General features: G+C 36.0%; 1 protein-coding gene across 1 annotated transcript in view; it reads right to left on the reverse strand.

Annotated features, from left to right (window-relative positions):
* POLN (DNA polymerase nu) overlaps positions 1–27660 on the reverse strand; it is a 108386-nt gene that overhangs the window by 23175 nt on the left and 57551 nt on the right. Inside the window, exons 18-21 of the mRNA XM_074904394.1 lie at positions 15091–15173; positions 10874–11005; positions 7744–7854; positions 3649–3727 (exon numbers count right to left, since the gene is read on the reverse strand). Coding sequence (XP_074760495.1) covers positions 3649–3727; positions 7744–7854; positions 10874–11005; positions 15091–15173 — 405 coding nt within the window. The remainder of the gene's footprint in view (positions 1–3648; positions 3728–7743; positions 7855–10873; positions 11006–15090; positions 15174–27660) is intronic.

Raw genomic sequence — 27660 nt, forward strand, 5'->3', positions numbered from 1 at the left:
ATCTTTAATGACTTTCTGAGAAGTCCATGTAGCAGCAGATAGACTTTGAGTAATGCCAGTGCATTTTCAGCTTACAAAGTGATAATTTTTATAGGAATTGCTATAGGCAGCAGTTCTTCCACAATTTGCCAGCTATTTTTCTTCCTTACCAAGTTTCCATGTGTCTTTCACTGCAATGATGTTCTAAACACTGAAAATAACTACAACTGTCCACTCGAGTACCTTTCCACTCTCATCAATTCCATCAATCTTTCTTTCAGCTGCTACTGTATGCCTTGATCTCACTTCAGAAGTTTCTTTGCTATCATCTGCCTGCAGAAAACATTCTGTGGGGGTTCTGTGAATTGTATCAGACAGGTAAAAGCTGGCACTTGAATAATTTATGTCAGCAGCACATTTTCAGTAAGCAGCTTGGCCATCAGCAGCAGAACAGCATCTTAACAAAGATCTAGGTAATATGGAAGAAGTCTGAAGAAATAATTTCGATTACTCACCAGTGTCACACAAAATGCAGAGATGTTAACACTGATGCCAGTAGCTAACCCATACTAATATCAGTTCCTTATCATATGTATTACATTTAATGCCACTCTTCCCTATTTCTGTAAAATTATTTCCAAGTAACTGATTGACTTTTTATTGTCAACAGCATAAGATGCTAGGCTGGCATTTGAAATAAAAGATGAAGAAACACAAAGAGACAAAGGAGACTGCTGGATGACAGAACAGCCATTGATCAGTCACAGTGCACTATACTGTGGTTGTCAAGAAGGCGTCTCTGATGAAGCATCATGAAAATGTAACTTGATTACTTTTGCCTGGCTTCCAAATGCAGTATCATATGTGCAAACAATAACTGAAAATCTTCTGACTAATAGTCCTACAAAAATGAAGCTTCCTACTGTTGGATCAGAGCTTGATCACAGCTGAACAGCTTACAGTGTTTGAAAAATGAATGCAGTGCTGTCAGTGGAGAAGACTGCAAACATACCTGCAAACTAACACTAAAAACTGTAAGGCCTTATTTAGAATTTACTTTATTTTCTTTTTATTTCCAAGGTAAGGAAGACAAAATGTTGAGTGCTAGTCACTACTTGGCTACGCCTAATAGGATACTGTCTCCCAGTGTAATTGTGGGGTTCATAATTACTTCTAACGTATATATATATATATAAAAGATACTTCTCTTTGATATGCTGTTCAAAGTGAACAGAATTTCCAAAATTAGAAGTTCTAATAGAGAAAAAAAAAATACAAAGGAGGTGAGGACAGAAGAAAAGATAGTACTGTGCTATCTTTGGAATGAATACGATCTGATGTGATGATAATAGGAGATTGATTATATTTCTCATTTTGGAAGAGCTACCGTGCATTCCTGCTGTTACAACAACAGCACCAATTATGTACACACTTCCTTTTAACAATATTGTTCAAAGTGCTTTACAAAGGATGTTAGGATCGTTATCTTGATTTAACTGATAAGAAAATCAAGAAACAGACCACTGAAAAAATAACTAACTGAACGTCACCTAGCAGACAAGTGGAAACACAAATTTTCAAGTTTCAGTCCTGTACTCTTTTGGCAAGACTACAGTGATGCTTTCAAATGCCACCATCCAAACAGGTACTCACCGAATTTATAAAGGCACTGATTGTGCTTTTCTGACAAGCCTGGCTTGTAAGTACCTACTAAATATTACAGCAAGGAGCCATTAGTGACTATTAAAAGGCCCTCCTTTAGCAAAGCCATCCAGTTGTTAATGGCTGGCAGGAGTTCAAAATTCCAGTTTAAAACAGTCTGTCTCCTTTAGATGCCTTTGTAGTCATCTTTTCCAGCTGTGACATTTATGATAGGAATAAGGATAGGCGGTGATACTTTTCTGACGTCTGGTGTAGCCATTCCCCTATGCTTTCACAACACAAGGAAATTCAACATGTAATACTTCAATACTTCCCCATGTCTGTTACCTCCTTAGCCATTTGCTGATACTATTCTAAAAGAAACAGTTTTGGGAAAGGACAACCCAAGTAAAATCTTCCGTTGAGAGAAGAAAACATTCACAAGCTTTATCAGACGCAGCGCTGATCGCAAAAAACTTCGGCTTTCTCAGAATTACAAGAAACAGCTAGTTATTGAACCTAAAGATCTGTGTGTTAGGTAGGAACTGCAGAATTGAGTATGTTCTTTGCCCTCTCACCACCTCCACTTGTCTCCTCCATTAAAGACTGTTGGCTGTTTGTCCCAGAAGGCAGCTGCTCTATCACTAATGTAACACAAAGTTACGCCTACTACAGAAATTTTCAACCAGGTCACAGCTGCCATTCTGGTCTCTTTGGATAACTCAGGCAGCAGAAAGAATTATAATCAGCACAGAGAATCTGCCCCAAAATGGATAATGCAATATGTACATCATCCAACATTTAGTACATAAATGTATCATTGTCTGAATGCATGCAGGATCTCCACCAAAGAACCATTTCCCATTTCAGATTTGTTCTGGTGGGCCACTTTTTTTGTTTTGTTTTGTTTTGGTAATAGTTCAACAGTATTTTGCTCAAAAAGTTGCAAGAACACATAAGATTGTTATTCAGAATGAATTTTATTTTTGGTATAGGAGTGATTCTACCTTTGAATTCAATATAAATGCAATTTATATTTGTAGTTAGAAATTACATTTTGAAACACTGATCAAATAAGGCAACACTGCTGTGTGTAAATCATACGCACACACACAGAGTATCAATAGGGTTAGATATTACACATAATTGCAAAGTATGTTTGGAAGGCCAAACACTGTTCCTTTGTACTGACATAAACTCCCACTGAAGTCCCTGATACATGATTGGTACAGCTAAGTTTTTATGATTTCTTCTTCTGGATGACAACAGAAACACTGATGTTCTGCACTACCTGCTATCTCCGCTTTTATCTGAACTTCTGCAAAAATCCATGTTCTGGATTATTTACTACAGCGTTACAAAAGATGAGAATCTATTTGTTTGGGGTTTTTTTCTGCCTTTTTGCCTTCAAAGTATCTTTCTATTGCAGCAAATAATAATGCTCAGTCTCTGCACCATCCCCTCCATCCTTTATTACAGCAAAAGTAGACTTCATTCTTTCTGCTAGTGGCATAAAAATATTGAGGACGTTCTGTGATCTTCTACCCAACTATGAGCTGTCACAACAGAAGAGAATCATGACAACCTAGCTTTTCTTTAGCAAAGCAAAGCCATTTATACAAGAATAAAAAATGTTCATTTATTTTGCTTGAGCACTGGTTTCCTGAATCCTGTTTTTTTCCCAGCCCATTGAATGTTCAATTCCCATTGTACAGTACACTCAAAATACAGGAAGGATATGATCAGTGGGCATGATTTCAAAGATGCAGAGCTACCACTGAACTAGATCTGACTGAGTTTAAATGGCCCCAGGGCACTTCATCGCCTTGGGATGGATTTACAGATCTAACCGTTTAAGCACAAAGATAAAACTTTGAATGTATAAAACCATCCCACAAGTCCTTGCTTGTTAAAAGATTCAGAGGCACATATGATATTTCTACAGCTGCTTAAAATGCCAGATACACTTTCACATTTCAGCTAATTTTGGTTTAAAATCAAACAGTTTTGCACTCATTCATTACTAACCTGGCTGTTAAAGTCGGAGAAATGGCAACAGAGGTAAAAATCTCCACCATAGCCATTTTACAAAGATCAGCTGCAGATCCTGTGAAAGAAAGTAATCTGCTTTTAATTTAAAGCATGCAAAAGGAAAATGTTCTTCTTGGAACTATGGCATAGGAGTGAAAGACATCTGAAGATTGTGAACTACAAGAATTTGCAAAACTAGCAGATTAAACTCATGTAATATGTGAAAGAGATCATGAGATTAATAAATAACAAACTAAATAATTACATGATAATTAAAACTAGAAAAGAATAATAAAAAATCATGTGTTAATTAAAGGTGAATTTGTCAGTCATGGCCATGAGTTGAAAAACTGCTTTTTATAAAAAATGTCTGAAATTATCTAACTTTAAATTGGAATTAAGATCTACCTATAAATAAATTAAAATTTAATGTCACAAAGTGTTAGAACATTGTTTCAGTGCCAGATTTCCATTTGGAAACTTAATTTTATGCTTTTTCATATTTCCATGTGTATGTAATGTATATTTATTATATTACAGTGTTAAGAGCAGTGGTGCATAAAACAGTGTCATGTTACATAATAGATGACACATTTCTGGTGATCAAGAGGCAGAACGATTCTCCAGGCCTGCAGTTTGGTGAAGGGGTCTGTTCTGAATCATACAACAGGGGTTTAATACATTTTACATAAAGATTTATGAGATAAAATGCAGAAACAATCCTTTAAGTAAGGATTGGAAGCCATAATTCTCCTTGTCCCATCAGATATCCTAAATGTACTAGAAGGTTGACATCTTCCTTTTCACTCCCCCTCACTCAATTAATTTTGAATTCTTTCTTCCAAATGGTTCACCTTTCAGAGTAAGGATAAAGAACAGCCAGGCAGGCAAATGGTAAGGATACTCTGCTGGGATATAACTGTAGAATAACAGAATATCTCAAGTTAAAAGGGACCCATAAGGATCATCAAGTTCAACTGCCAGTTCCTCACAGGACTACCTAAAAATAAACCCTATGACTAACAGCATCATCCAGATGCTCCTTGAACTCTGACAGACTTGGTGCCATGACCACTTCCCTGGGGAGCCTGTTCCAGTGACCAACCACCCTCTCAGTAAAGAATCTTTTCCTAACATCCAATCTGAACTTCCCTTGATGCAGCTTCATTCCATTTCCTTGTGTCCTATCACTGGACCACCGGAGAGAGGAGATCAGCACTTCTCCCTCTGCTGCCTGCCTTAAGGAAGTGATAGACTGTGATGAGGTCACCCCTCAGCCTTCTCTTCTCCAAGCCAAACAAACTAAGTGACCTCAGCTGCTCCTCATAAGTCTTGCCCTCAAGACCTTTCAATGTCTTGGTCACCCTCCTTTGGACACACTCTGATAGTCTGATGTCCTTCTTATATCGAGGTGCCCAAAACTGCACACAGTACTCAAGGTGGGGCTGCACCAGTGCAGTGTTGAGAGGGACAAACACCTCCCTGGACTAGCTAGTTATGCTGTACTTGATGCACCCCAGGAAACGGTTGACCCTTTTACCCAATAGAGAGTATCTAAGAGATTGAGGAGACAGACTTAACACCTCTTTCTTCTTCATGGCTGTCTATGACAAACTGCTTCTCCGAATTCCATACTGAAGAGTCTGTTCTACACATTAACTACATCAAGTGCAGATCCACAGCTGATTATAGATGGCTATGTCTAATTGCAAATTTAGCCTCAAATACCTACCTTGTTTTCCTGTTCAAATGATGTGTCAAACTAAATCAATACCAACAAAAAGGAACACATTGGTATAAAAAGTAAGAAAGGATGTTTCAGCAAAGGTCAGAGAACTATCTTCTTAGTGATTGTGAGAATAAGATGATATAATTAAGCACTAAGTCCATCACAATTCATATGTTCTATATGTATTCTTCATGAATCAATGTAAAGTCATAAAATACAAAAGAATTCTCAAAATATTTTTTCTCTGAGATGTTTTTAAGGATATGCTATTTTAAATATTTAAAAAGAAAATAATTATATCCTTCTGGTTGATCTTGCCACAGTTATAAATAAATAATGTAAATGGTTTGCTCTATGTGGTTAGGTAGAGCTGAATTATAACTGAAGAATATTATCTTGTACATTGGTAAAGACTATTGAAGTAGGAAATATTCAAAAAGAGAAAAAACACTATGAAAGAACTGTGGAAATCCACTTGAAGTTAAAGCTGGAACTCTATGTTCCTCTCAATATTGTCATGCATCAGAAGAAGTCTTCTGCTATCAGTTGATGCTACTATAATCAAAATGCACACTGCTTTAATTAGACTATTAGATATAATTATAAAACACATATATTAAATACAGTTTTGTATACTGTGATAAAATGTTTTAGCATAATTTAGAAAGTTTTTACAGTCTTAAAGTATTATCTCATAGCTGAAATCCTGAAATTAAAATACCATTGTCACTGAGAATATTTTTTTTATAAAATTTGGGATTACTGAATATTTTAGAGTTTTTAATCCTTGCTTCATCACACTTTCTAATATTACATGCTTTTAATACCAGTATTTTTCATTCAATTTGTCCTCCAATATTATCTGAACTGACAATGAAATATGATAATCATTATTGCAGATACACATAAGTGAGTGTTTCACAGACAGTCCTGTGATGGCTCTGCCTCAGCTCCAAGCTCTCTGGACAGATGGACATAAGCAAGTGCTGCTCAGAAGGCCATGTAGCTTTATTAATGCTACACTGTACACTCAGCAGGACTCGCTGTATTAGCTCAAGCATTGTGCCTTCAACTGGAGAGGCCTGCTGGCCAGCTGGATGGAAACCCAGGTAAACTGAACACAAGTGGCTGGAGAAGGTTATACAGACATGCCCTGTGTGTTACAAATATGCAAGCTTTGCTGTGGATTTTATAAGGGTATTTTAAAATTCTACAGCTGGGTGCCTACTACAGCAAAGCAACCATCACGAGCACAAGTATTATTGAAGCAACGGGGTATATTTTAGAATTCTAGATCCGTACATACCCTTGCAGTGGCAGTACTTAAATTCAGTTACTAATTATAAGGGGTGTCAAACAAGACATAAATACTTAAGTAATTTTTAAAATGAAACATTAAAATGAATAATATTTGGAAAAAAAAAAAAAAAGAAAAAAAATCCATGATTCTTTCAAAAGGAAAATTCAAATCACTTTATAAAAAGCATGCCCTCACCATGTATAGAAAGCACTTTTTACTTGCCTGTAAATTGTATGCTTCCAATATAACTTAATAAAAAACTGTCAGCATCATCCAATTAATAAAATAATTCTTCCAAGGGGTAACGTGGTATGGGGGATCTCAGTCTTGGACTGCCAGCTCAGTTTTAATTTTTTCCTTTAGGTAGCTAAATTCTGACAAGACTGAGCCCCAAATGATTTTAAAAGAGTATGTTAATGTATCAGACTAACTAACACTTGAGCACTTTATGCTGTTAAGTTTCCAACCTACATGGCAAATTTGCAATGCTCTTCTGTGAAAAAACACCTTTTTTCTTGGCCTCTACAGATTTAAGTTTGAATGTTCCTTACAAAGAATGAGTTTGGTTTCAAATCAAATAACAACAATGCACAGTTCTTGCAATGTTGTATATTTCTTAAACTTAAGCTATCTGGTAAAAAAAAGGCTAGATTCTGTGAGCAGCATAATCACAGAAACCCGTCTGAAGTAACAGACTATCAAAACCAGAAAGGAAAATGTTTTAAGACAACAATATATCTGAAGCACTGAATTCTAGATATTCTCTCTATATACAATTTGTATCTATACCTATATTTAACTACCACAGAGCACTACAGTGTATTAGAACATTGATACTGTTATTGTTGCTATTATGATACTCTTTACTAGTAATTTCCAAGGTAGAAAGAACACATCATTTAAACTTCTTTTTTGTAGTGAAATTCATGCCTCAGCAGTGTACTCTAGTAAACTACTAGAATATTAATTCTTTTGAGATTATCAGAGTTGTTGTCCACTGAAGCCAAGCAGAGATAAAGAGACAGGTAGGTAAGCAGGAAGGTAGGCAGGCAGGGTTTTTTACCTTGAACAACAAAATTGACAGCCTGTCTCTCCGCTTGAGTGCGTAGTTTGTAATCCTGTGCATTGATATTAGGCAGTGGTCTTTTACGTCCCATTATGGAAACCACATAACCTTGTAGGATTTAAATAGAAATTAGTACTCTTAGAGTGATTAAAATTAAATTTCAAAAATTATTTTTGAAAATAATTCAGATTTTTGTAATTACGTGCTGCCTGAGTCAATTTAATATTTTGCCCTCTGAATATAATAGTCAGAGCTTCTTTCATTTAAACCTTAAATGCTTATTGTATTTTTGGTATAAGAATTATTTCATTCAGAGAATTGGTACATATTATACAAGGAAAACTTCTGTTCATTAAAGCTGTAGCTTTATTAGGAATGTCTACTGAAATACCAGCAAACTCTCTCTATGGCAGATGAAACTATATATACCTAGCAGAATTAGCTATCTATTAGCAGCCATAATTAGCTTTCCATGCAATGAATCGTTTGCTTGGGAATAGCAAAGAAAAATCAATTTATAGAGTAATTAAATAATAATTATAATTAATTAATATTTTCCAAAATTATCAAATAGTTTTGGGGAAAAAAACAACCTTATAACTTTTTTTCCATTTTCTTTCACATATATATATAATATTATTTTATATATATATATAATATATATTTTCATGTCCCTTTCACAGACAAACTTCCTTAACTCTAGTGTGGTGGGGTTTTTAGGTTTAAAAGAAATGCATGAGAATACAGTTAAAGCTTTATGTTAGGCCCAATGGCATATTTTGCCAAAACAACTATTTTGGAGGGCAGGTGAGAGAGCAAAAGAGATGTGAGGATCTTCTTGTCAAAATAACACACACACAAAACCTTACCACAACTTATCTTCAAAACTAAATTTTTCTTATTTTAAGAAAAATGAAAAATCATCCATGTTAAAAATATATCTTTACAAAATCCTTCATTATACTTCTGATCACCCTGTCTATTCATGAATTGTCATTATATACAGAGACTGCCACAGAGTTTCATCTCCTCTTTGTCAACCAAAATATGCAAGCACATGTGGTAAGGAGACCTCTTCAAACACAGTTATAACCTTTACTATGGACAACACATACCCAGACTTAGGTGCAAATGATGAAGATGGTTCTGATGGACTAATACAGCTTTCTGAGAATTAGTATATTTCCAGGAGCACTGATAGCAGAAGTACTAGTTTTGGAACAAGAAGCTGAATTAATCTGGCGGTTAGGTTATTCTTTGGCAAATCAGTTCTCCCAATTTAACTAAGATTTTTCATGAAGAACAGCATGTAAAGATGGAATTCTTGAAACATTGGATTCTCTTGGGAAAACAGATTATATTCCTGTGTGGTGTGTCTCCACAACAGAATCACCCTTGCAATACTCAGCTGATTAGCATCCCCAAATAAATACCATCTTTCATATAATAGTGGCAGAGCATGCTTCTGGGGTCAAAGATTAATCTGCAAATACATATTTGAATGAGGTCTTACAGTTATCTTTTTAATATGTTGATAATGTCATTAAAAAACAACAATATAATAACATATATACTTATATAACTAACAAAAATATCTTCATCACAAATTAGTATTATTTATATGCTTATCATGTCTACATGGAGTATCAGATATCCATAACACCAAAATTATATTGCTCAGGTGGGTGTTGTTCACCTTTGAACTGCCGATAAGTAAAGAAAAGTTACTTTATAATGAGCTCACTATGTTGGAATGTTTTTGTTGGAAAGTTGTAATCTGAGGTGGATTGATGAGAAAAATATTAAATAAAGTTGACATGCTACAGTTTTTTTGAGCTTGTACAATCAAAACAGATTGTTCTTCTCCCATTAACAGTTTATAAAATGGTTGATAGATGGGAGTGAGAGGAGTAGTAAGTACTAATTAGACAAGTGTGTTCTGATAACAATCCAGGACATTAGTTATGACACTCTTATCTACTAAATTCATAAGCCAGATTCTTTATCACAGAAGTCTAGTTATTGAAATTCATTTATCCTTAAGAGAATAATGCTGCGTTATTTTAAATAGATGAAAAACATATAACAGTTTTTTAATATTTTACTAGATATTTTATGTTGGGTTAAAAACAAATTTTTAGTGACTTCACTTTTCTTTAGTAATATTAATGAATGAAGGAATGCAACTGCATGACACAATGACAGTTCATGCGTCCAGTAGATTTTTAAGCCCTGCAAAGTACAGAAAAAGGAATACTACCCATTTTCATGACTGGAAATCAGTTACATGTTTCTATCATGACACTCATTCATACAATGACAGTTAAATTTACTATTTATTTCTACAAAATGTCTTAGTACTGTATACCCCATTAAGAAACAAAAGAAATAAATTTTGACAGTTCTGCTAATTAACTTTTAAGAGACAATATTTCAAACAGCTATATTTTCTGTCTTCAAATTACAGCACTCCTAGGATTCACTAAATATAAATGAATATGTAGACTAACAACAAATTTGATGCAAGAAGAGTTTGCAGCTGCTAGCTCCAAGAAGTACTCTGCACACATCTGTCATCTCAGATACCACCTGAACTTCAAGAACACAAATTCTGACTGATGCAAAGAAAAAATACTTTAAAAAAATGACTCTCTAAATTGACTCTTTGACTAAATGGCTGAACTTCCATGGTCCAGCAGTCATGTAGCACATTTATTAAGTAAAAGATTCCTCAGGCTTTTTTGCGTTGTACATTGTGTGTCAAAATGATGCAGTGTAACTTGACATTAAGTAAGGTTCACTCTGAGAACACACATCTTATTCTGTTAGCATCTTTCTGAGAAAAGGCAGACAGGTTTAACCAGTTCCTCTTAGTGTTAAGAAAGAAGAAAACCCAGATCATCAAGAAATGATATTCCATCTTTTTCCTTGTCCCATATCTATCTGTATAGATCTATATACAACAATATATATTAGATAGCTATATATAATATATATATATATAATATATATATAATATATATATATCTATAATATAGATATATTGGGTCAAGCTGAATCCTTGTTTTCACCACTGTCACATAGTGCTGATCAGTAAACAAAAATATGCTTACACATTTTGGATTACCTTTATTTCGGCACTGTTCAATGGTTTTCTTTGTAAATTCATGTACTTTTTTGTATTTCTGCATAAAACTCTCTATAAATTGACTGGCTTCAAGAGGAGTAATTCCCAGGCAGTCAGCAAGACGTTCTTTACCTGGTGGTAAAGAAATTACTTCATTATGCAATATAGCAGAACAGAAATCCACTACATACAATAGCACTGTTACATTCACAGCAGAATTAGTTAACTTTGCTTATCTCTATTAAAGAGGATGGTTCTGATATACTACAACTATATTTCAACAGAGCAAATGTTTAACTTTGTGCTTGAATGTTTTACTGAAGTTACTGGATTAAGAATATACTTAATAAGGAGTATATAAGAAGTATGTAATTAAGAAATTCCTAGTTATAATTTATACCTATAATGTGGTTGAAATCTCTTTTGTTCACAGAATAACTTTTGTTGCTTTAAGTATCATTTTACTAGTTCAGTGTTGAAATCTGCAAACTTTGAGGAGCAGATAAAGAGTTTGAAATCAATTTTAAACAAGCACAAATGTGAATGAACGTCTAAAAATGGATGGAGATGTGCCTGGCTGAGTTTAGCTAGAAGCTTCAGATTTGGTGCAGAAGTCACAGAAAAACTTAACTGTTGAAGCAATCAGACCAAGTAGTCTGATTTTGTAAAGGCCATTAGGAGTCTCATGGATTTCAAACAGTCTTAGGCTCCTCAATGTCTGTAAAAATCTGGGTCCAAGTTGTGAGATAAAAGGGTTGGAAAAAGAAAAAACAGAAGTCTTTCAACAGAGAAATGAATAATAGCTTTTGGATAGGATATAGGTGCACAATATGTATTACGCTGGATCTAAGAGCAGTTATAAAACAAGGTGGAAAAAAGCTGAAGACAGTTTTCCGGAGTGTGAAAACATAAAGAGCGAGCTACAGTTTAAACAGTTTCAGTAAAAATAAAACATACATCAACATTATTCATATGAGGCTTGAAAGACAGATATATTTATGTCAGCTGCACAGTAACACAAAACCAGCACTGTGTCTGCAAATAACATAGAGGTGATGTCTCAAGGCACCGAAGGCACGGAATAGTTATTGTCACAGTAATACTGTCAAGAACAATTATCTAGCATCTTTGAAAGAGAGAAGATTTCAGCCACCTAAATGCCATCCCTGTCAGTCTGATGTGCATTTCAGAACAATTCTGTAGCATTTGTTCTCAGTCATGCCAGGATCTGCACTGAGCTGCAGGAACACCGGTTTGGACAAGGTGCTGGAAGAAGAAATTCACAAGACATCCAGGATGGCTCTTGCTGAGCTATTATAGGTCTGTACTTTTATTTGACATCTAATTAATCTGAGTTTTCTTTCTGGGTCAGCAAATGACAAATCTATCTGCTAAAGCACATATTGTTAACAGTTAGGAGACTGCTGTGGCTTCCTTAGAGAACTGTAACATCTAAGTTTGTCCATGTTATCCATTTAAAGAACTACTGATATACAGAACAAAGTATTGCATAAAATAGTAAGAAAATTAAGCCACAATATCAGTAAGGAAGTCTGAAAGGTTCCAGGGAAATGCAGTTCCTGGGAAGCAAAAAGAGAGGAATGTACAACCTCATAATTTTGTCAGATCATGTTCCATAATGCAGGAACATTGGCTATGTGAAGCAACACTCCGGAGTGGACTAAGGCTTCCCTGAGCACTCTCCTTGAGTTATGTGTGGCAGGGGAATTGATAGCAGCAGCTCAGGAGTTTTAGTGTTCTCCATTCTGTAATATCATCTTTCAAAACTGAAAATATCATTAGTTTCTTTGCTTTTCATTTAAACACCTTGACATCCCTCTGTGCCGATTCAGGGCTTGAACATACTACCATTGAATGGAATTAATTCCTTACTTTATAGATGTTTAAGTTGTCTGTGCTTTAGTTTTACAAGATGACTGAGGCAGAAGCAGGTAAATTGAACTGCTCCAAACCAAGCAAAAGACAGTAATACTGTCATCCCTCTCAATATTTGGTGTATTTATTAAAGTACCAACTCCTAGACATAATGAAATTCTTCTTTATTATACTATTTTCTATCCTCTAGGATTATAGAAAACACGTTGAAAATATGAACCAAGTGTAATCTAAAGCTAAGAAAACAAAAAGATTACTATTTACTACATGAAAGATTTTCATTAACTCCTGTAAGCATAATACAGGCAACTCCTCAGGGAACGCCTCTGTATTTTTCAGTCCCCAAAGAAGTGAAATAAATATTATTCACACTCTTCAACTGTATCAAAATATCTCCTTAATGAAAAGTTAGCCATCTTTCGAAGGGAGACAAACTGTGGGTGGAATTCAGTCCATCAATTTCCGGTATCTATTTTTTGTCACCCCAGTTTCCACCTAAATAGTTCAATATTGCTCCATGTTATGTCATAATTAGGATCTGATAATGCTGCTAATGAACTGAACCATCTTCTTATCTTTCAGGTGCTTCAACTGACCTCAGTTGAGAGAGATGCAAAACACAAACAAGCAAAGGGAGATACTTAAGAGAAGCACTGTGCACGGCAATGTTTAATGCATGGTATGGACCAAGTGAGGGAGTGCCAATACTCTGCTTAATCTAATCACTTACATTCTCTATAGCATGAGTAGACAGACACAGGCTCTACTGAGGGAGGCTCTAGCCCCACTAACTGAGGCATTTCCTTCTCTCCAGACTATACACAGAACTACAGGGCACTCAACCAGTGATGATTCAGTCTGATTAAGTCAGGTATCTGCCTGTTCTACCCAGAGCGAAGGGAACAGATAGGAAATGTGTAACATCTTCATGGACCAAGGGGCAGGGGTGGTAATGCTTGTATTTTGTAAAATAATCTAGTGATGAAAACATTCAGGCTGGAAATGGGAGTTTGATTCCAGTCTCAGCATGGGAAGATCTGAATTTACACTGCAGGGAGCTAGTGCTGGGCTTTTTTAATACAGATTTTAAACACAGATGTTTAAAAGGCAATACAGCTTAATGTAAAAATGCACACGTGTGTGTATATGTACTTATCTGTATATTTGTATATAATCGACACATTCCCTATACATAAAATAGATACTCCTGAGAGCTGAAATAGAGGTGGTTTTCTCCCCCTCCTAGTTGAATGCCCTAAACAATAAATTGGATGCCCTTGGCCAACTCTGCCTTTGGTTCAAGGACTATTGATGACTCACTGCAAAAGATGGTTTAGACAGCATTCTCATCCAGGAACCCAAGATATAGTTTTAAGTGTTTCTGTGTTAAATAAAGCCTGCAACCTAGGACTCTCATTTCCTAAATGAGTTTTCCAAGTACTCATCTTCAGTAGACCTTTTGGATTTCTCCAAAAGACTTACATAAAGTTTAGTTAGCTGTCCACTCAAACAAATTCACAAGAGCTTGCTGGCTGATGACACATGCGCATCTGTCTTCCCAGAAAAGGTAATTCTAAGCGTGTATGAAGCACAAGGAGAGTTGGACATCATTTAAGAAATGGTAGGCAGTTTTAGAAAGTATGCAGAATGTTTTGATTTATCTAGGACCTGGACAGGATTTAGGCAGAATAGGTAACAGTGTGGATTTTTGAAGGTTTTCCACAGTTGTGAAGAAATGGCAGCAAACATTAAGATCTAAAGTAAGGAAACACTTTTATACTGTGAGTGTGGCTGAGCACTGGCAGATGTTGCCCAGGGAGGTTGTGGAGTCTCCATCCTTGGAGACAGTCAAAAGCCATCTGGACACAGTCCTGGGCAAAGGACTCTAGATGGCTGGACCTCATGACCTCCAGAAGAGTTCCATTCCAACCTCAGCCATTCTGTGATTCTATAAATGTGTTTTGAGACAATATTGGAGTTCTTTTAACTACAGTGCAGTTATTCTCATCTCCGTCTATACACTGACAGAATGCAAAGTCTATTCAAAATTAAACTCATTTTAGATAGACAAATGCTTCAGTTACATCATCAACAAATGAATACATAACCGGACTAATATTTGTATATGTCAATGTGGCTGTATTAATTTGACAATTTTGATACTGGGTAGATCATTTAATAATCCTTGATAAAAATAAAAAGGTAATACCCTGACAAACTTATATTCACCTTTAGAAATTTGGTCTACTTATATAAATTATGTATAAAGTATGAATCTAGTATAGCTGTGTGGTTTTTTTTTTTTTTCTAAAAATGCCTACCTGCTCCATAAACCACTGAATAAACTATACGCTTTGCTTGTTCTCTATCAGCGTGTTTCACTTGTTCACTTGGAATCCCCTTCCTAAATAAACAAACAAACAAATCAATCATTTTCAGTTAAAACCAATTTAAATTGTTATCCCCACAGAAAATGTATTTAAAGTCAATAACCATTTAATATCTACAGACTTGTAAGATACAAACAGAAGCACTTAAGGGCTTTCATCTTCAGCCAGGAATGCACAACTTCCTTACATATTTTGGTGACGATAGTCCATAGTAAATGAAACTCTTTATTTTAATCTCCATCTTCTCCTTTCCTTTTATTTTCATCAAATTCTTGGCTAGGAAAAGTCCTGCTACTATATTATTAGTTCTTTGGGTTGAAGAGGATTCAATATTGACACACGAGAAACATGAAATGCAGTCTTCAAGACTGATGTATATAGAGACTAGAAGCATAAATCTGACCTAAAGCTTATTTAAACAAAGGTTATATCAGGGCTTCACTAATAGGAATATCCAACCTTTTATCAAGAATAATGACTGATAAAAACATGCACTGAATCTCTTCATATGTCTTACAGAGCTCCACAATAGAGATGCTTTATAAAACTGGCTGTTTCGTAACTAGAGAGTGTAGCTCGTTTACTCCCAGTGAAGTATCATCCTGGTTCCCATTCACTCACCAACTGATGTAAACAGTCCTACAAAAGGGCTAATGGATTTAGCAATTTGCAAATCAAAATCTAGGACTCTGCTATCATCAAGCACATGCCACCTATGCTTTTCCTTATCCAAATGGAGCTTCAGAAAGAATGTTGACACTATTGACAAATAAAAATACTGAAGAATATTGATCATCTGGTTTAAATGGAAGTGCATTGGGGGAAAACTTGATCATCTACTCACATTCTGAAAACAAATACCTACACAAATTGTATTTGGAACACAGATATGAATTGTTATCAGAGATGCCTGACAACATATGCACAATTTGTGAATAAGTCTCCTCATGAATCTGTTCATGATGATTAGGTTGCATTTTTAAAAACACTTTACTAATGTTTGTTATGAAAGCTTTTTTCCATGAAATATGCTTTGTTGTGAAAGTTTTGGCTGAGGAGCTTTTACGTAATGGTATATTTTTGTGTATCTTCTTCAAGAAGGGTCTTTCACCATCATTATGATATTCAAACACCTAGAAAATCAGCAGAGCCAAAAATCTGTGGTTGCTTGGCCCATACACTGACTTTAGCCAAGCCTATGCACAGTGCTGGCACTCTCAGTGATAAACAGTAGACCTTGACTGCAATCAGATTCAGGCAAGCCTTTATGGCAGTACAGAGTTTTTGAAGAGGAAAAATAAATTGAAAATTATTTCAAATCTTCATTGGGCAAATAGGCTTCAGTTTTGTAGAAGCTCACATTGTTCCTTTGAATGCTACTAATTGCTCAAAGATAAAGTGGACTTTTCATTGCTTGTTTTAGGCTGAGAAACATGAAGAACTGAATAATCTAATACATAGTGTTTTCCATCTGTAATGGAGATTATTCCCACTTCAGTCAATCATTCTTGTGGTTGGAGACTTAGAATTTGCCTTCTTAGTTATGCCAGGTCAAAAGTTCATGGCTCTTTTGAATAAAGTAGGTTGAGATCCCCAAATGTACCTGAATAAGAGGACAGAGTGGCAAGAGAAACTAGTAAGTGCAGAATTAGGAAACTAGACATCATTAAGGATTTCCTGAGGCAACCTCTGGCAGAAAGTCTGCAGGAATTTCCTGAAGAACCTGGCAGAAAGCTACATATAGAGAAAGTATCTATCCAGAACCAGGAGGGAAAATAGAATCTGTTAAGAGAGTAGATCTTATCTGAGGACATTTCTGAGATAAAGAACCAAGACTGAATAATGCTGAAACTAGGGAAACAGTAAAAAATGTAATACTGCTTTCCTAATACTGCATAATTCAAACTAGAGGCCTGGAGAAGGCAAGAGATAGAAGTACAGCAACAGAGTTTACTTGAAGATTTACTTAAGTCTGAGGTAAAGACAACTGAGAGCCAAGGGGTCGCCAGATGGTGAGTATGTTAGCTGCTCACTTCTCTGAAAAAGAAGGACTATAATATCATAGAAAGAACACAGTGGATAAGAAGTCATGGAGATCTGTAGAGGAACAGATATAATTATCAGATCATGGTACTGAGGAAGACACAAGATATGGGAAATGGTGTCAAAGGCCTTACTGAAGTCAAAGTACACAACATCTACAGCCTTTCCCTCATCCAATAAGCAGGTCAGAGCTTTATGTGAAATATTTATTTCAATATAACACTAAAACCAAAATGGTCAGTCAACACCTCCTACTGTGTCAGAGTGGGAAATGTGAGCACTTGGCAGAGAGGCATTACATCTAACACTGCGTATGTGTAAATTTATGTACCACATTCAAGAATCTGGAATAATAAAGTATGAAATTGCCATATAAATCAAAAGTGCTTGAGCAAACAGAAGTCATTAATCAAAACTATACCTTTTTTTTCTAATAATGAAAATGTTTTTTTTCCTGTTTATACTGACAATGATTAGTTTCTACCTAGGATGCTTGATTCCTTCTGTAATATAGAGTGGCATTCCTGCAGTTTGAGGTGAAGACTATTTATTCCTTTGAGTAACAAAGGGGGAAGCGGGGGGGGAGCAATTTCTCAGAAACACAGCAGCCATGGTAGAAATTCCCAGTGGGATTTCTTCTTCAGCCTGTTTCCTCTACAAACAAATTTATATTTGTTTTACTGAGTACTGTGCAAATTTATCATGGAATACCATGATACTGAGAAGGAGTCATTGTTATCTGTTTGTTTGTGTAATAAATTTTTAAGCTACGATCACTAAGCAAGCTATCTAATGCATGAAAATACTCAGTGCTCGGTTGTGGTATGATGTAAAATAGATCTATGGTGGACATGCATTGTTTTCGAATAAACTTGAATCTGAAAAAGGAAGCTGAATAGGCATAAAAAAGCCTTAGCTGCTGGACCCAGACAGTGACATGGAGGCAGACTTCAGCTCACCCAGTACTGTATGTACATCTGGAGGAACAGGAAGAACATTAATGCAATGTAATAGAAACTGATGCAGAAAACAAAGCTCAAGAGAAAAAAGAATTTGCTGCAGGTTTTGTTGTGAAAATAGCACAATTTCTGAAGTCCTTCAGGAAATATATATTCAGTAGTAGTTCCAGCATGAAACATATTTTTCCATTTTATGACAACATTCTCATTACTCTCTCTCTCATAAATATATTTGTTCAAGTCTGTAATCAATATTATCATCATCTTCAAATTCCTTCTGACTTGTCATCTCCAAATGTGCAATATTTCACCTCCTACATCCCTGTCCTTGCCTGCATATTTGTCTTAGTCTATTTCCACATCTCTGATTTGTCTGTCCTTTATCTTTCTTTGTTTAGTACTGCTTTACAAGTACTTTGCTTTATAGTACTTTACTTGATAGACATCTATTAGGTAGAATAAAGAGTGGACTTCAGTGCTGGAACACGTTCAGATTAACCGTCATTTTTCTTGGAAGGAGTTAGCAGAGCTAAACAATCTGGAAAGGTCTGTGAGGACAGCAAAACAACTTACAGTTGAAAATTGTAGAAAGTTTGACAAACATAGTCAGTGGTGAGACATGAGACATACAAACTCTTTAAAAAGGTGGTTCTACTACAGACTGGGCTGTATGCCCAAAAGGGAATAAATGCTTGATTCTTAGAGTGAAAAAAAAATGGAGAAAAATTTTCTAGTGAAACAGTGAAGAAAGATAACATCAAATTATTAGTAAAAAACATATAATGCAGATATGAAACTTAAAAACAGGCATATGCAATTTATTACTTTTTTCAGAGATAATATCTTGAATATTTTCTATTATTTCTCAAAAATTTTCTATATGTTTTCATATATTAATGGAGTCTAATGGATATCTCAGTTTCTGCTGAATTAATTCTTAGATCTTTAAAACACATAAATACCAAGTTTCTTTATACTCAAGAAAAATATGGCAAACATATCTGTAATTTTTAAAAGCTTAACTATAAATTAGAATAACACATTTAATACAGAGTAGAGATCCAGATGGATTTATTTTTAACCTGTAGAGAATGTTAAAAAGAAAGTATTAACACAAAATTTAGTATACTGAAATGAGCACACATGGCATAAAGTATATGAACACAGGCCACAGGGCATAAAGCTTGAGTAATGCCAAAATAAAACTTTGAGAACAGGTAGAAATGAAAGGAAATCAGTCTTAAAAGAATGTGATAAGACATTTCACCATTTCTGGGAAATGCTGCATGGTGACGGAAGTCGTCTGTTTGCATACAGGAAAAGGCAGAACAAACTTCTCCCACACAATATCTGGCAGACATGCATTGCCTTGATCTGCACTACATTCCAGCCCAGCTAAGCTCAGTCATAAAAGCCACAAAGCTCTTGGCCACTCTCCTGTATCTGCCAATTAATCCAAGTCCTAGTTGTGAGTTGTTGATGTGGAAAACAAGACGAAGTTCCATTAAATTCATTTTATACATGGTTATTAATATACAATTAAATGAGCGAACACACATTCATTCATCTGATTGCTTTTACAGCTTTTTAAAATTTCATCAGTGAACTATACAATGCTCTCATTTTAAATCACCTTTTGCTATTTAATAGCAGATGAGAGTTGTGTTTTGTAAGTTTGTACCTGGAACTTTGTGTTGGCATATGGAACTGCTACAGACAATTTATGTAATTAGTGACAACTGCAAAGCTTTAGAAAAGCAGTTTTACAGCGGTATTGCCACTGGATAGATCATATAGGAAGTAAATTCTGAGAGATTTTTTTTTCCAGCTACATTGGCCTTATTATACCTAAGGCAAGCAGAACATATACCACAATGTATGTGAGCATCCTAAACATATGGAAAAGATTGGCAACACATAAACTAGTCTGCTCACTGCTAATGCAATGTGCAAGAATAAGCAGGTTTTTTGAAAGCTGCTATTCCATGACTAATGGAAAATGCTGACAAGGCTGAGGCATAAGTTGTCTCAGACATTTTTAAGGTAACATGTGGAAGCGATCTTGGAAAAACTTTTGCCTGGCTAATCTTTGTTAAAAAATGCAATTAGTCCATCTAGATATTTTTATTATACACGGTTTTAATGTATGGTTTGATATAGAATGTCCAATGAAAAATACATATATAGCTGCATATATATGCCTTCCATAACTATGAAGCATTTACACAATTATGTTCTAAACAAAAAGTAGCTAGATGTCTTCGTCATAAGAAGAGCATAGACACATCAGGATGAAAAATGAAATTTGTCTGGACTACCCAGAAGAGTGGAAATAAAGTTAAGACACTTTTCTAAAAAAAGGAAAGAAGCATCTACAAAGACTGAAATGCAGACTGACATCAGAAGGGAAGCAGCAGGTGAAATGTCTAACAGAGACATTTCTGATTTAGCTTAAGTATATATTATTATTTCTTTTATTTTTTTTAATCTATGTGACTTCTAAACACTTCTTATGTGATTCAGAAGTTATGTCAAATGTTTGTATTCGCATTTTTTCATAATCCAGTTTGCATAACTGAGAGATAAGATTACAGAATAACACAAAGAAACTCCTCACCCAGGGATAAATAAATGAACCAACAAACTAGGGCACTGGGATATCTTAAGTAGTACACCATATTCCTCACATCTCCTTATCTAAAGGGTAATACACAGGGTCCCCATTTCATGTATACTTATTCCCATCCTGGCATCAGGAGGGGCAGAGCTGTCTTCCAGTGACCACTGCACATGTTGGAGAATCTGGCATGGATCTCCCATGTAAATATAGAGGTCATGTACTTAAACACGGAGGGGAGAGTGTCACAGCCTCCCACTCACGGAGTTCAAATCTGTGTTTTATTTAGTTCAGAGGTTTTTATAAAAGCTTTTTAGTTGTGTTAAACTTCTCTGAATGAAACTACAGCACTGTTAGCTTGATGTCATCCTTCCTCTACTACAGCCAGATCTGTGACATTTTCATCATTGTGTCTCTCTTCCCTCTTTGTATGCCACCCTACGAAACTGCTTTTTAATTTGGTTTATATCTATTTAGCACCAGGAAAAGCTTTATAACCCCTATAAAATTCTTTTGCAAGACTCCAGAAGCACTTTAGGATTTTAAAAGTACTTCCAGTGGTTAATCATAAAATAATTTACTTTGAGTAGCCTCTATAGTCCATTACATAAAGATTTATTTCATTAGTCCTCAACCTCCTTTTAAAGAGCATGATATCTAGCTTTCATGTGTTTTACAGAAGAAAGACATGTCTTTGCAGTTGCTCTGTGGGCCAGAAGTTGCTACATTTTAAAATAGTAGAGAAGCAGATAACGAAACTTCAATGAGGTCATGTCATAAATTATAGCTATCATCAGTAACAATCTGCTGACAGATTCATTTGGGAGTAAAGTGATCCATTATCTTTATTAAGATATTTACCTGCATGTTGATGTCCCCCATATCAGATAATGAAGAGAAATTAGATAGCACTTTATTTCCAGTGCTCTTGACAAAAAAGGTCACTTGGAGATTTTTCTTTAAAAATGCACAATTCTGGACATCTGTCAGAACAGAAAGTCCTTGACATCAATGAAGGTGCTTGAAAGAGCACATCATACCCTGCAAGCTTCACTTTTCTCTCCTTCACTCCTGCAAGAACCAAAAAAAGGACTTTCTTCTTATATCTGTAGGGTCTCTTACATAGTGAATTACAAAGAGAAGTGATATTTATTTCTGAGTTGTGATTGCTGGAGGAATTAATTAACTAGAGGGCATTTTTATTTTAGGGTCTTTGGGTCTATGAGCACATAAGAGAAGGAAGTCAGGGTAACGAAATGCCAGCTTCAGGAGCCAGTGTGAACATCAACAGTGATAGGCACCATCGCTGAAAGAACAAATAAATCTAAACAGACTAAGGGATGATATAAAATTTGTCAAAGGTCATTTGTATAAAACAGTAAGGTCAGGGATCAAATGCAAATTAATGCTCTTAGAGTTCTTTTTTCACTTATCACATCTACTTTTCAAGCTTTTCTGTAGGAGGCTTCAAACAGTTAAGAAAGAACAGAAGCCATTTTGGGAGATGACAGCTGTAGCAGAGTATCAAATAATTACCCATCTTGGACCTGCTAGAAGTCTCATCACTTCATAAAGAAATAGATGGACCTTAAGAGCAGCCTTTAGACAAATACAAGCAAATTGAGACATAAGGAAACAAGAGTTCATAATATATAATCAAATGATGATGTAACTGCCATCTCAGATATGACACAGAACAAAACATGGAGCTATAATATTGTTACAACAATGTCCAGTTTGCTCAGGAAAAACAAGTAGCTGAAGCAGAGAGGAGATCTCACACTACATCAAACAGCATCTACATAGTTCAGAAAAAATAAGCAACAGGCTTGGTAGGGCAATAAGAGGAAGAAATCAGTCATGCTATACATGAGGGTCTTGAACAAATGGGTTCTGCAGAGAGGGATGAGATACTTCACATCCCATCTCTTTCAATCTTCACTAAAAACTCCTCTTGCAGCTTAAATTTCTATTATGCCTGTGATCACAGTGAAATAAAGGCAAAAGGGAAGAATAAATTGCCCTTGCATTCTTGATTTCACCAAGATTTAGCTTGACACTAAAGTTAAAGTTAATTGAATTAAATGGAACCATTTTACTAAGCTGCTCTAGAGTGCACTCATAAAATGTAATATTTTATCAAAGTCACTCTAGGAGATGACTATTTGAAGACAGCTTTTCACAGAATCATAGAATGTTTTGGGTTGGAAGGGACCTTAAAGATGATCTAGTTCCAACCCTCCTGCCCTGGGCAGGGACACCTTCCACTAGCCCAGGTTGTTCAAAGCCCCGTCCAACCTGGCCTTGAGCACTGCCAGGGAGGGGGCAGCCAGCTTCTCTGGGCAACCTCTGCCAGGGCCTCACCACCCTCACAGTAAAGAAGTTCTTCCTTATATCTAGTCTAAATCTACCATCTTTCAGTTTAAAACCATTACCTTCATTCTATCACTGTGTTCCCTAATCAAGAGTTCCTCCCCATCTTTCCCATAGCCCCCTTTAAGTACTGGAAGGCTGCTGTAAGGTCTCCCCAGAGCCTTCTCTTCTCCAGGCTGAACAACCTCAACTCTCTCAGCCTGTCCTCACAGGGGAGGGGCTCCAGCCCCCTGAGCATCTTTGTGGCCTCCTCTGGATCTGCTCAAGCAGCTTCATGTCTTTCTTATGTTGGTGCCCCCCGAGCTGGACACAGCACTGCAGGTGGGGTCTCATGAGAGTGGAGTAGAGGGGGAGAATCCCCTCCCTCGCCCTGCTGGCCACACTGCTCTTGATGCAGCCCAGGATCGGGATGGCTTTCTGGGCTGTGAGTGCACATTGCTGGGTCATAGTCAGTTTTTTACCCACTAATACCCCAAGTCCTTCTCTGCAGGGCTGCTCTCAATCCACTTATCACCCAGCCTGTATTTGTGCATGGGATTGCCTCGACTCATGTGCCGGACCATACGCTTTTTACACAAGAGGAAGTCTCTCTGTAAAACTAGGAGAGCCACCACAATACAACTGAGAACTGTCCAACCTCCTCAGAGCTTGCTTTTTCACTGGTTTGTGTGTTAGTAGTGGTAGTGACAATTCTAAAATTTATTTTCATCTATTTTAGAATGCTAAGAAAGCATTTAATGTGTAATAATAATAAGCTTCCAGTGTGACATAAAATTAAGCTGTATTGTTAAACTTGTAGTTAACAACCTGCTTTATTAAAAGCTATTGTTTAGCTCTTCTAAAAAACAAGTCATTGTGCTTCCTGAAGACTTTATTCCCTCTACCTTATTATCTGAGTCTAAACAACTGTCACAGCTGCACTTCTCCAAGGAACTGTAAACTACAAGGTGAAATTTCCATAAGCTGCCATACAGACAATCTGTCTGAGTGCAAAGCAAGTGTTAAATTTCATTAATATCAGCTACTGCAAGCGAGATTTCAAAACAGATAGAAATTGCTCTGCTGCAAAACTGTTAAAATATTCCACACCAACACCCATGAGGCGCTGAACTTGGAGATTAAAATGTTTTAAAACTCTGATTCTGAGAAGGCAAACTCGACATCCTTCCTTCTACTAAATTTCAGCATTTACAGTAGTTTGGGGGGGGTGGGGTGGGGGTCGGGGAGGGATGGGACAGGGGAGTAGAAGGGAGTAGGTGAAGAAAGCGATAGCTAGTTAAACCACTGCATGAATGCTCTTCGAAAAACATACTGCAATAATTAAACATCACAAGCCAAAACCTAGGCCTGTCTCCTATATCTCAACTGAAAAGTTCATATTTAAGCCCTCATTTGTGGAGGCAGAGCTACCTAACAAAGGTATTCCAAAGGCAAAAGAGAAATTATTACAGCTGCCATGCACAATGTATTTGTAAATGCCACAATTTTCAAGTGTTTCCTGTCAGAATCTTTAGAGGAGTACCCTTTAGTACAATTCTTTTATTATGCAAAAATGTAACCATTACTACAATAATTCATTAAGAAACAGACATTTCTCAAGTGATTGATATGGAGAGAGGGATGAATATCTCAATCTAGAATCAGTGCTTTTTGCCTAATGCAAACAAACATGATTTAAATAATGATGCTTCTTCAGAACAATGATTTAATCTGTTAGCCTTACAGAAATTTAAGTAAAAGCAATGAACTTTACCATTAATGATATACCAAGCTAAATACTCCTAGGCCAAAACTGGAGACATAATCTGAGGATACAATTACATCTGATTTCACAATGTTTTCAAGCAGATAAGAGACTGCCTAATCCCAAAGTGAGTATAATAATAGGACAGAAAAGAGAAACAGAAATGTGATATACAGAGATCTTAGAGGTTGTCTTCCAAGCTGTATCACAACAAACTCTTCTACAAAACACAGCAGAGGAGCAAAATTAGATAGCACCCTGACACCATTTCCCCGCTCCAGACAGTAGTAACTGTGAACCTATCCCTACATGCTACACCTTCCGAGAAATAAACCCTTTCACGGAGTCTAAAGAATAATAGAGTCTATTGCTTTTCTGCAAGCTATTTTACTTGCAAATAAGAATTATTAAAGTATAGAGGTTTTTTATAAAGTAGGGAATGAGGAATTAGAAACAGAGAAAGGATGAAGTAATTGCTCATGGAACAACTAGGAAACAGTGTGGTTTGGCTGTGGAAAACCAAATGCAATTTCAGGATGTGTCAAGTGAGCTATTTCCAATGACAGGACAATATTAGTACTGCTGTACAATATAGTGATGAGATTTTATCTGGGGTAGTTAACATAATTTGGTTATGTTCAAGAAACATGAATTTGGTGGTAGTAGGCTACTAGAATACTAAACAGAGAAAAAAAATCAACCATGTGAAAGGAGACACTATGTCAATATTTAAGAAATTAAGCCTGCCCATAACACTCTACAGGAACGGAGCTTACTGGAAAACAATATCACATACCCATACTTTAAAACTCTCTTACCATCCAAACATGGTGCTACATCTAGCAGCCTGGTGGAAATAATCTGTGACTCATAATAATTCAGGAACTGTGCCCAGAAACTGTTTGGTCCAGAGAGACTACCACAATAGGGACCAATTCACCAACCCAGATTTTGAGTGCCAGCAACCAGGAATATCCCTGACACCAAATTTGTTCAAATAAAGGTAGCCTCTTAAGTCATTATTTCTTTGTTTCATTCATCATTCTGCTAGTCCAGTTTCATGGCTGTTCCAAAATTAAGTTCTGTTTCTGGACCATGACTGAGTCCGTGCTCTGGTGCTGAGATTTCAGAGCTAGCTTAACTAAAGCAGTTTAGTGTAACAGTCAGTCAGTGCCACAGAAGCTCATTTTCCTTGTCAAGCAGAAATACAGTTTAAGGTACATGGAATTCCATGTAGTCATAACTAGCTGCACATAATACTAGTTCATTAAGATATTTTGGTTTCCTTAAAGAACCAGGGTTGAGAACATTGCCTTCCTGAAGTATTTATACAAAGCAAACACTGGGGGGCAAGGAGACCTGATAAAGTTAATGGGCAACATTAGCAAGAATAATTTGGGTATATAAACTGTAGGAACAAATATAAGATATAAAGTAAAATGAGTTGTCTAGCTAGAAGAAAAATGGGGAAATCAACAGGTCTTCATTAGCATTATGTAGCTTAAAACTAGTTCTAAATTGAGACCCCACCAATCTAGGAAAGGGAGTTTATGACATTGTCACCTGCAACAATTTTATGACCAAAACCGTCCTTGTAGTCTTATTCTCCTGTGTAAGACCAGGCATACTCTTGCCAAGCATAAACTACTAACCAGCAGTGGGAGATTCTGCCTTACTTTTTCTTAGAGATTCTCTTCTGAATGCTTCTCTGTTTCTTAATAACTGCTGACACCTTGTCAGCATCTTTTTCTACCATAACAGACCACATCTATTCTCACAGGAATTCAAGTTTATACTATAGTACCTCACAGGTTTAACAAATTTCTCAAGAAGCATCCTAAGAAATCTGCAGCAATACAGCAGCAGGAGCTGCAGAAGAGCCTCATTCACAACTATTTTATCAGATAAGTTATTATTAAACACCAGATTCATAATGAGCAGTTATCTCCACAATTAGACCTTCTGCCACAGAATACCTGCCCCTGAAGAGCATGCCTTCCCATTCAAACTGAAATTGTGTCTCTCTCTGAACTGCATATATGAAACAAATTCTGGATTCCTCACTTTTTATCAGTAATACTCTGAATAATAAAAAAAAAAAAAAGATACAGAGAGATATTTTAGATATTGATCAGAACAGAAATGATACATAAACAATGAGACAATGGATAAGTACTAATAATTATTCAGTTAAAAATACTGAAAAAATCGTTTCTTTGGAATCTCACAAAAGAAAAACAAGCAGAAGCTTTGAAACTAATTAAAACAATAACAAAATCAGGTAATTCAATGATAATGAAAGAAATGTTATGTTAACCCTTAGTGAGACTCCTAGCAGGTAGCACTGAGTTTAGGACTTCCAGATTTACAGCGAACCAATACTGGCTGTGTTAGATAGCCAAACCTCAGAGCTGAAAGATCACAACACAGTCATATATTTCTAAATGGAGACTCCAGCAGGGATATTCAGTTACACTTATTTAAGGGGACTGCCATATAATACACATGAAAACCTTTCTCCACTCTCTTCAAAGGCAGGATTCTAGAAGTAACCCTAAGTACTCCATGGTGAAAAGCAGGTATGCCTGTAATTTATTGTAATACTGCAAAAGATAGTTTCACAATCTGGTATGTGCTCAATGGCATGGAATGACTCTTCTTCATTGCAACTCCTAAAATCAAAGATTTAATAATTTTGCAATGTATAAAGTAAAATGAACTAATCCAAATTCATTCTAGCCTTGACATTAAACTCACAAAAAGTG

This window comes from Athene noctua, chromosome 4, assembly GCF_965140245.1.
Source record: "Athene noctua chromosome 4, bAthNoc1.hap1.1, whole genome shotgun sequence".
NCBI lineage: Eukaryota > Metazoa > Chordata > Aves > Strigiformes > Strigidae > Athene > Athene noctua.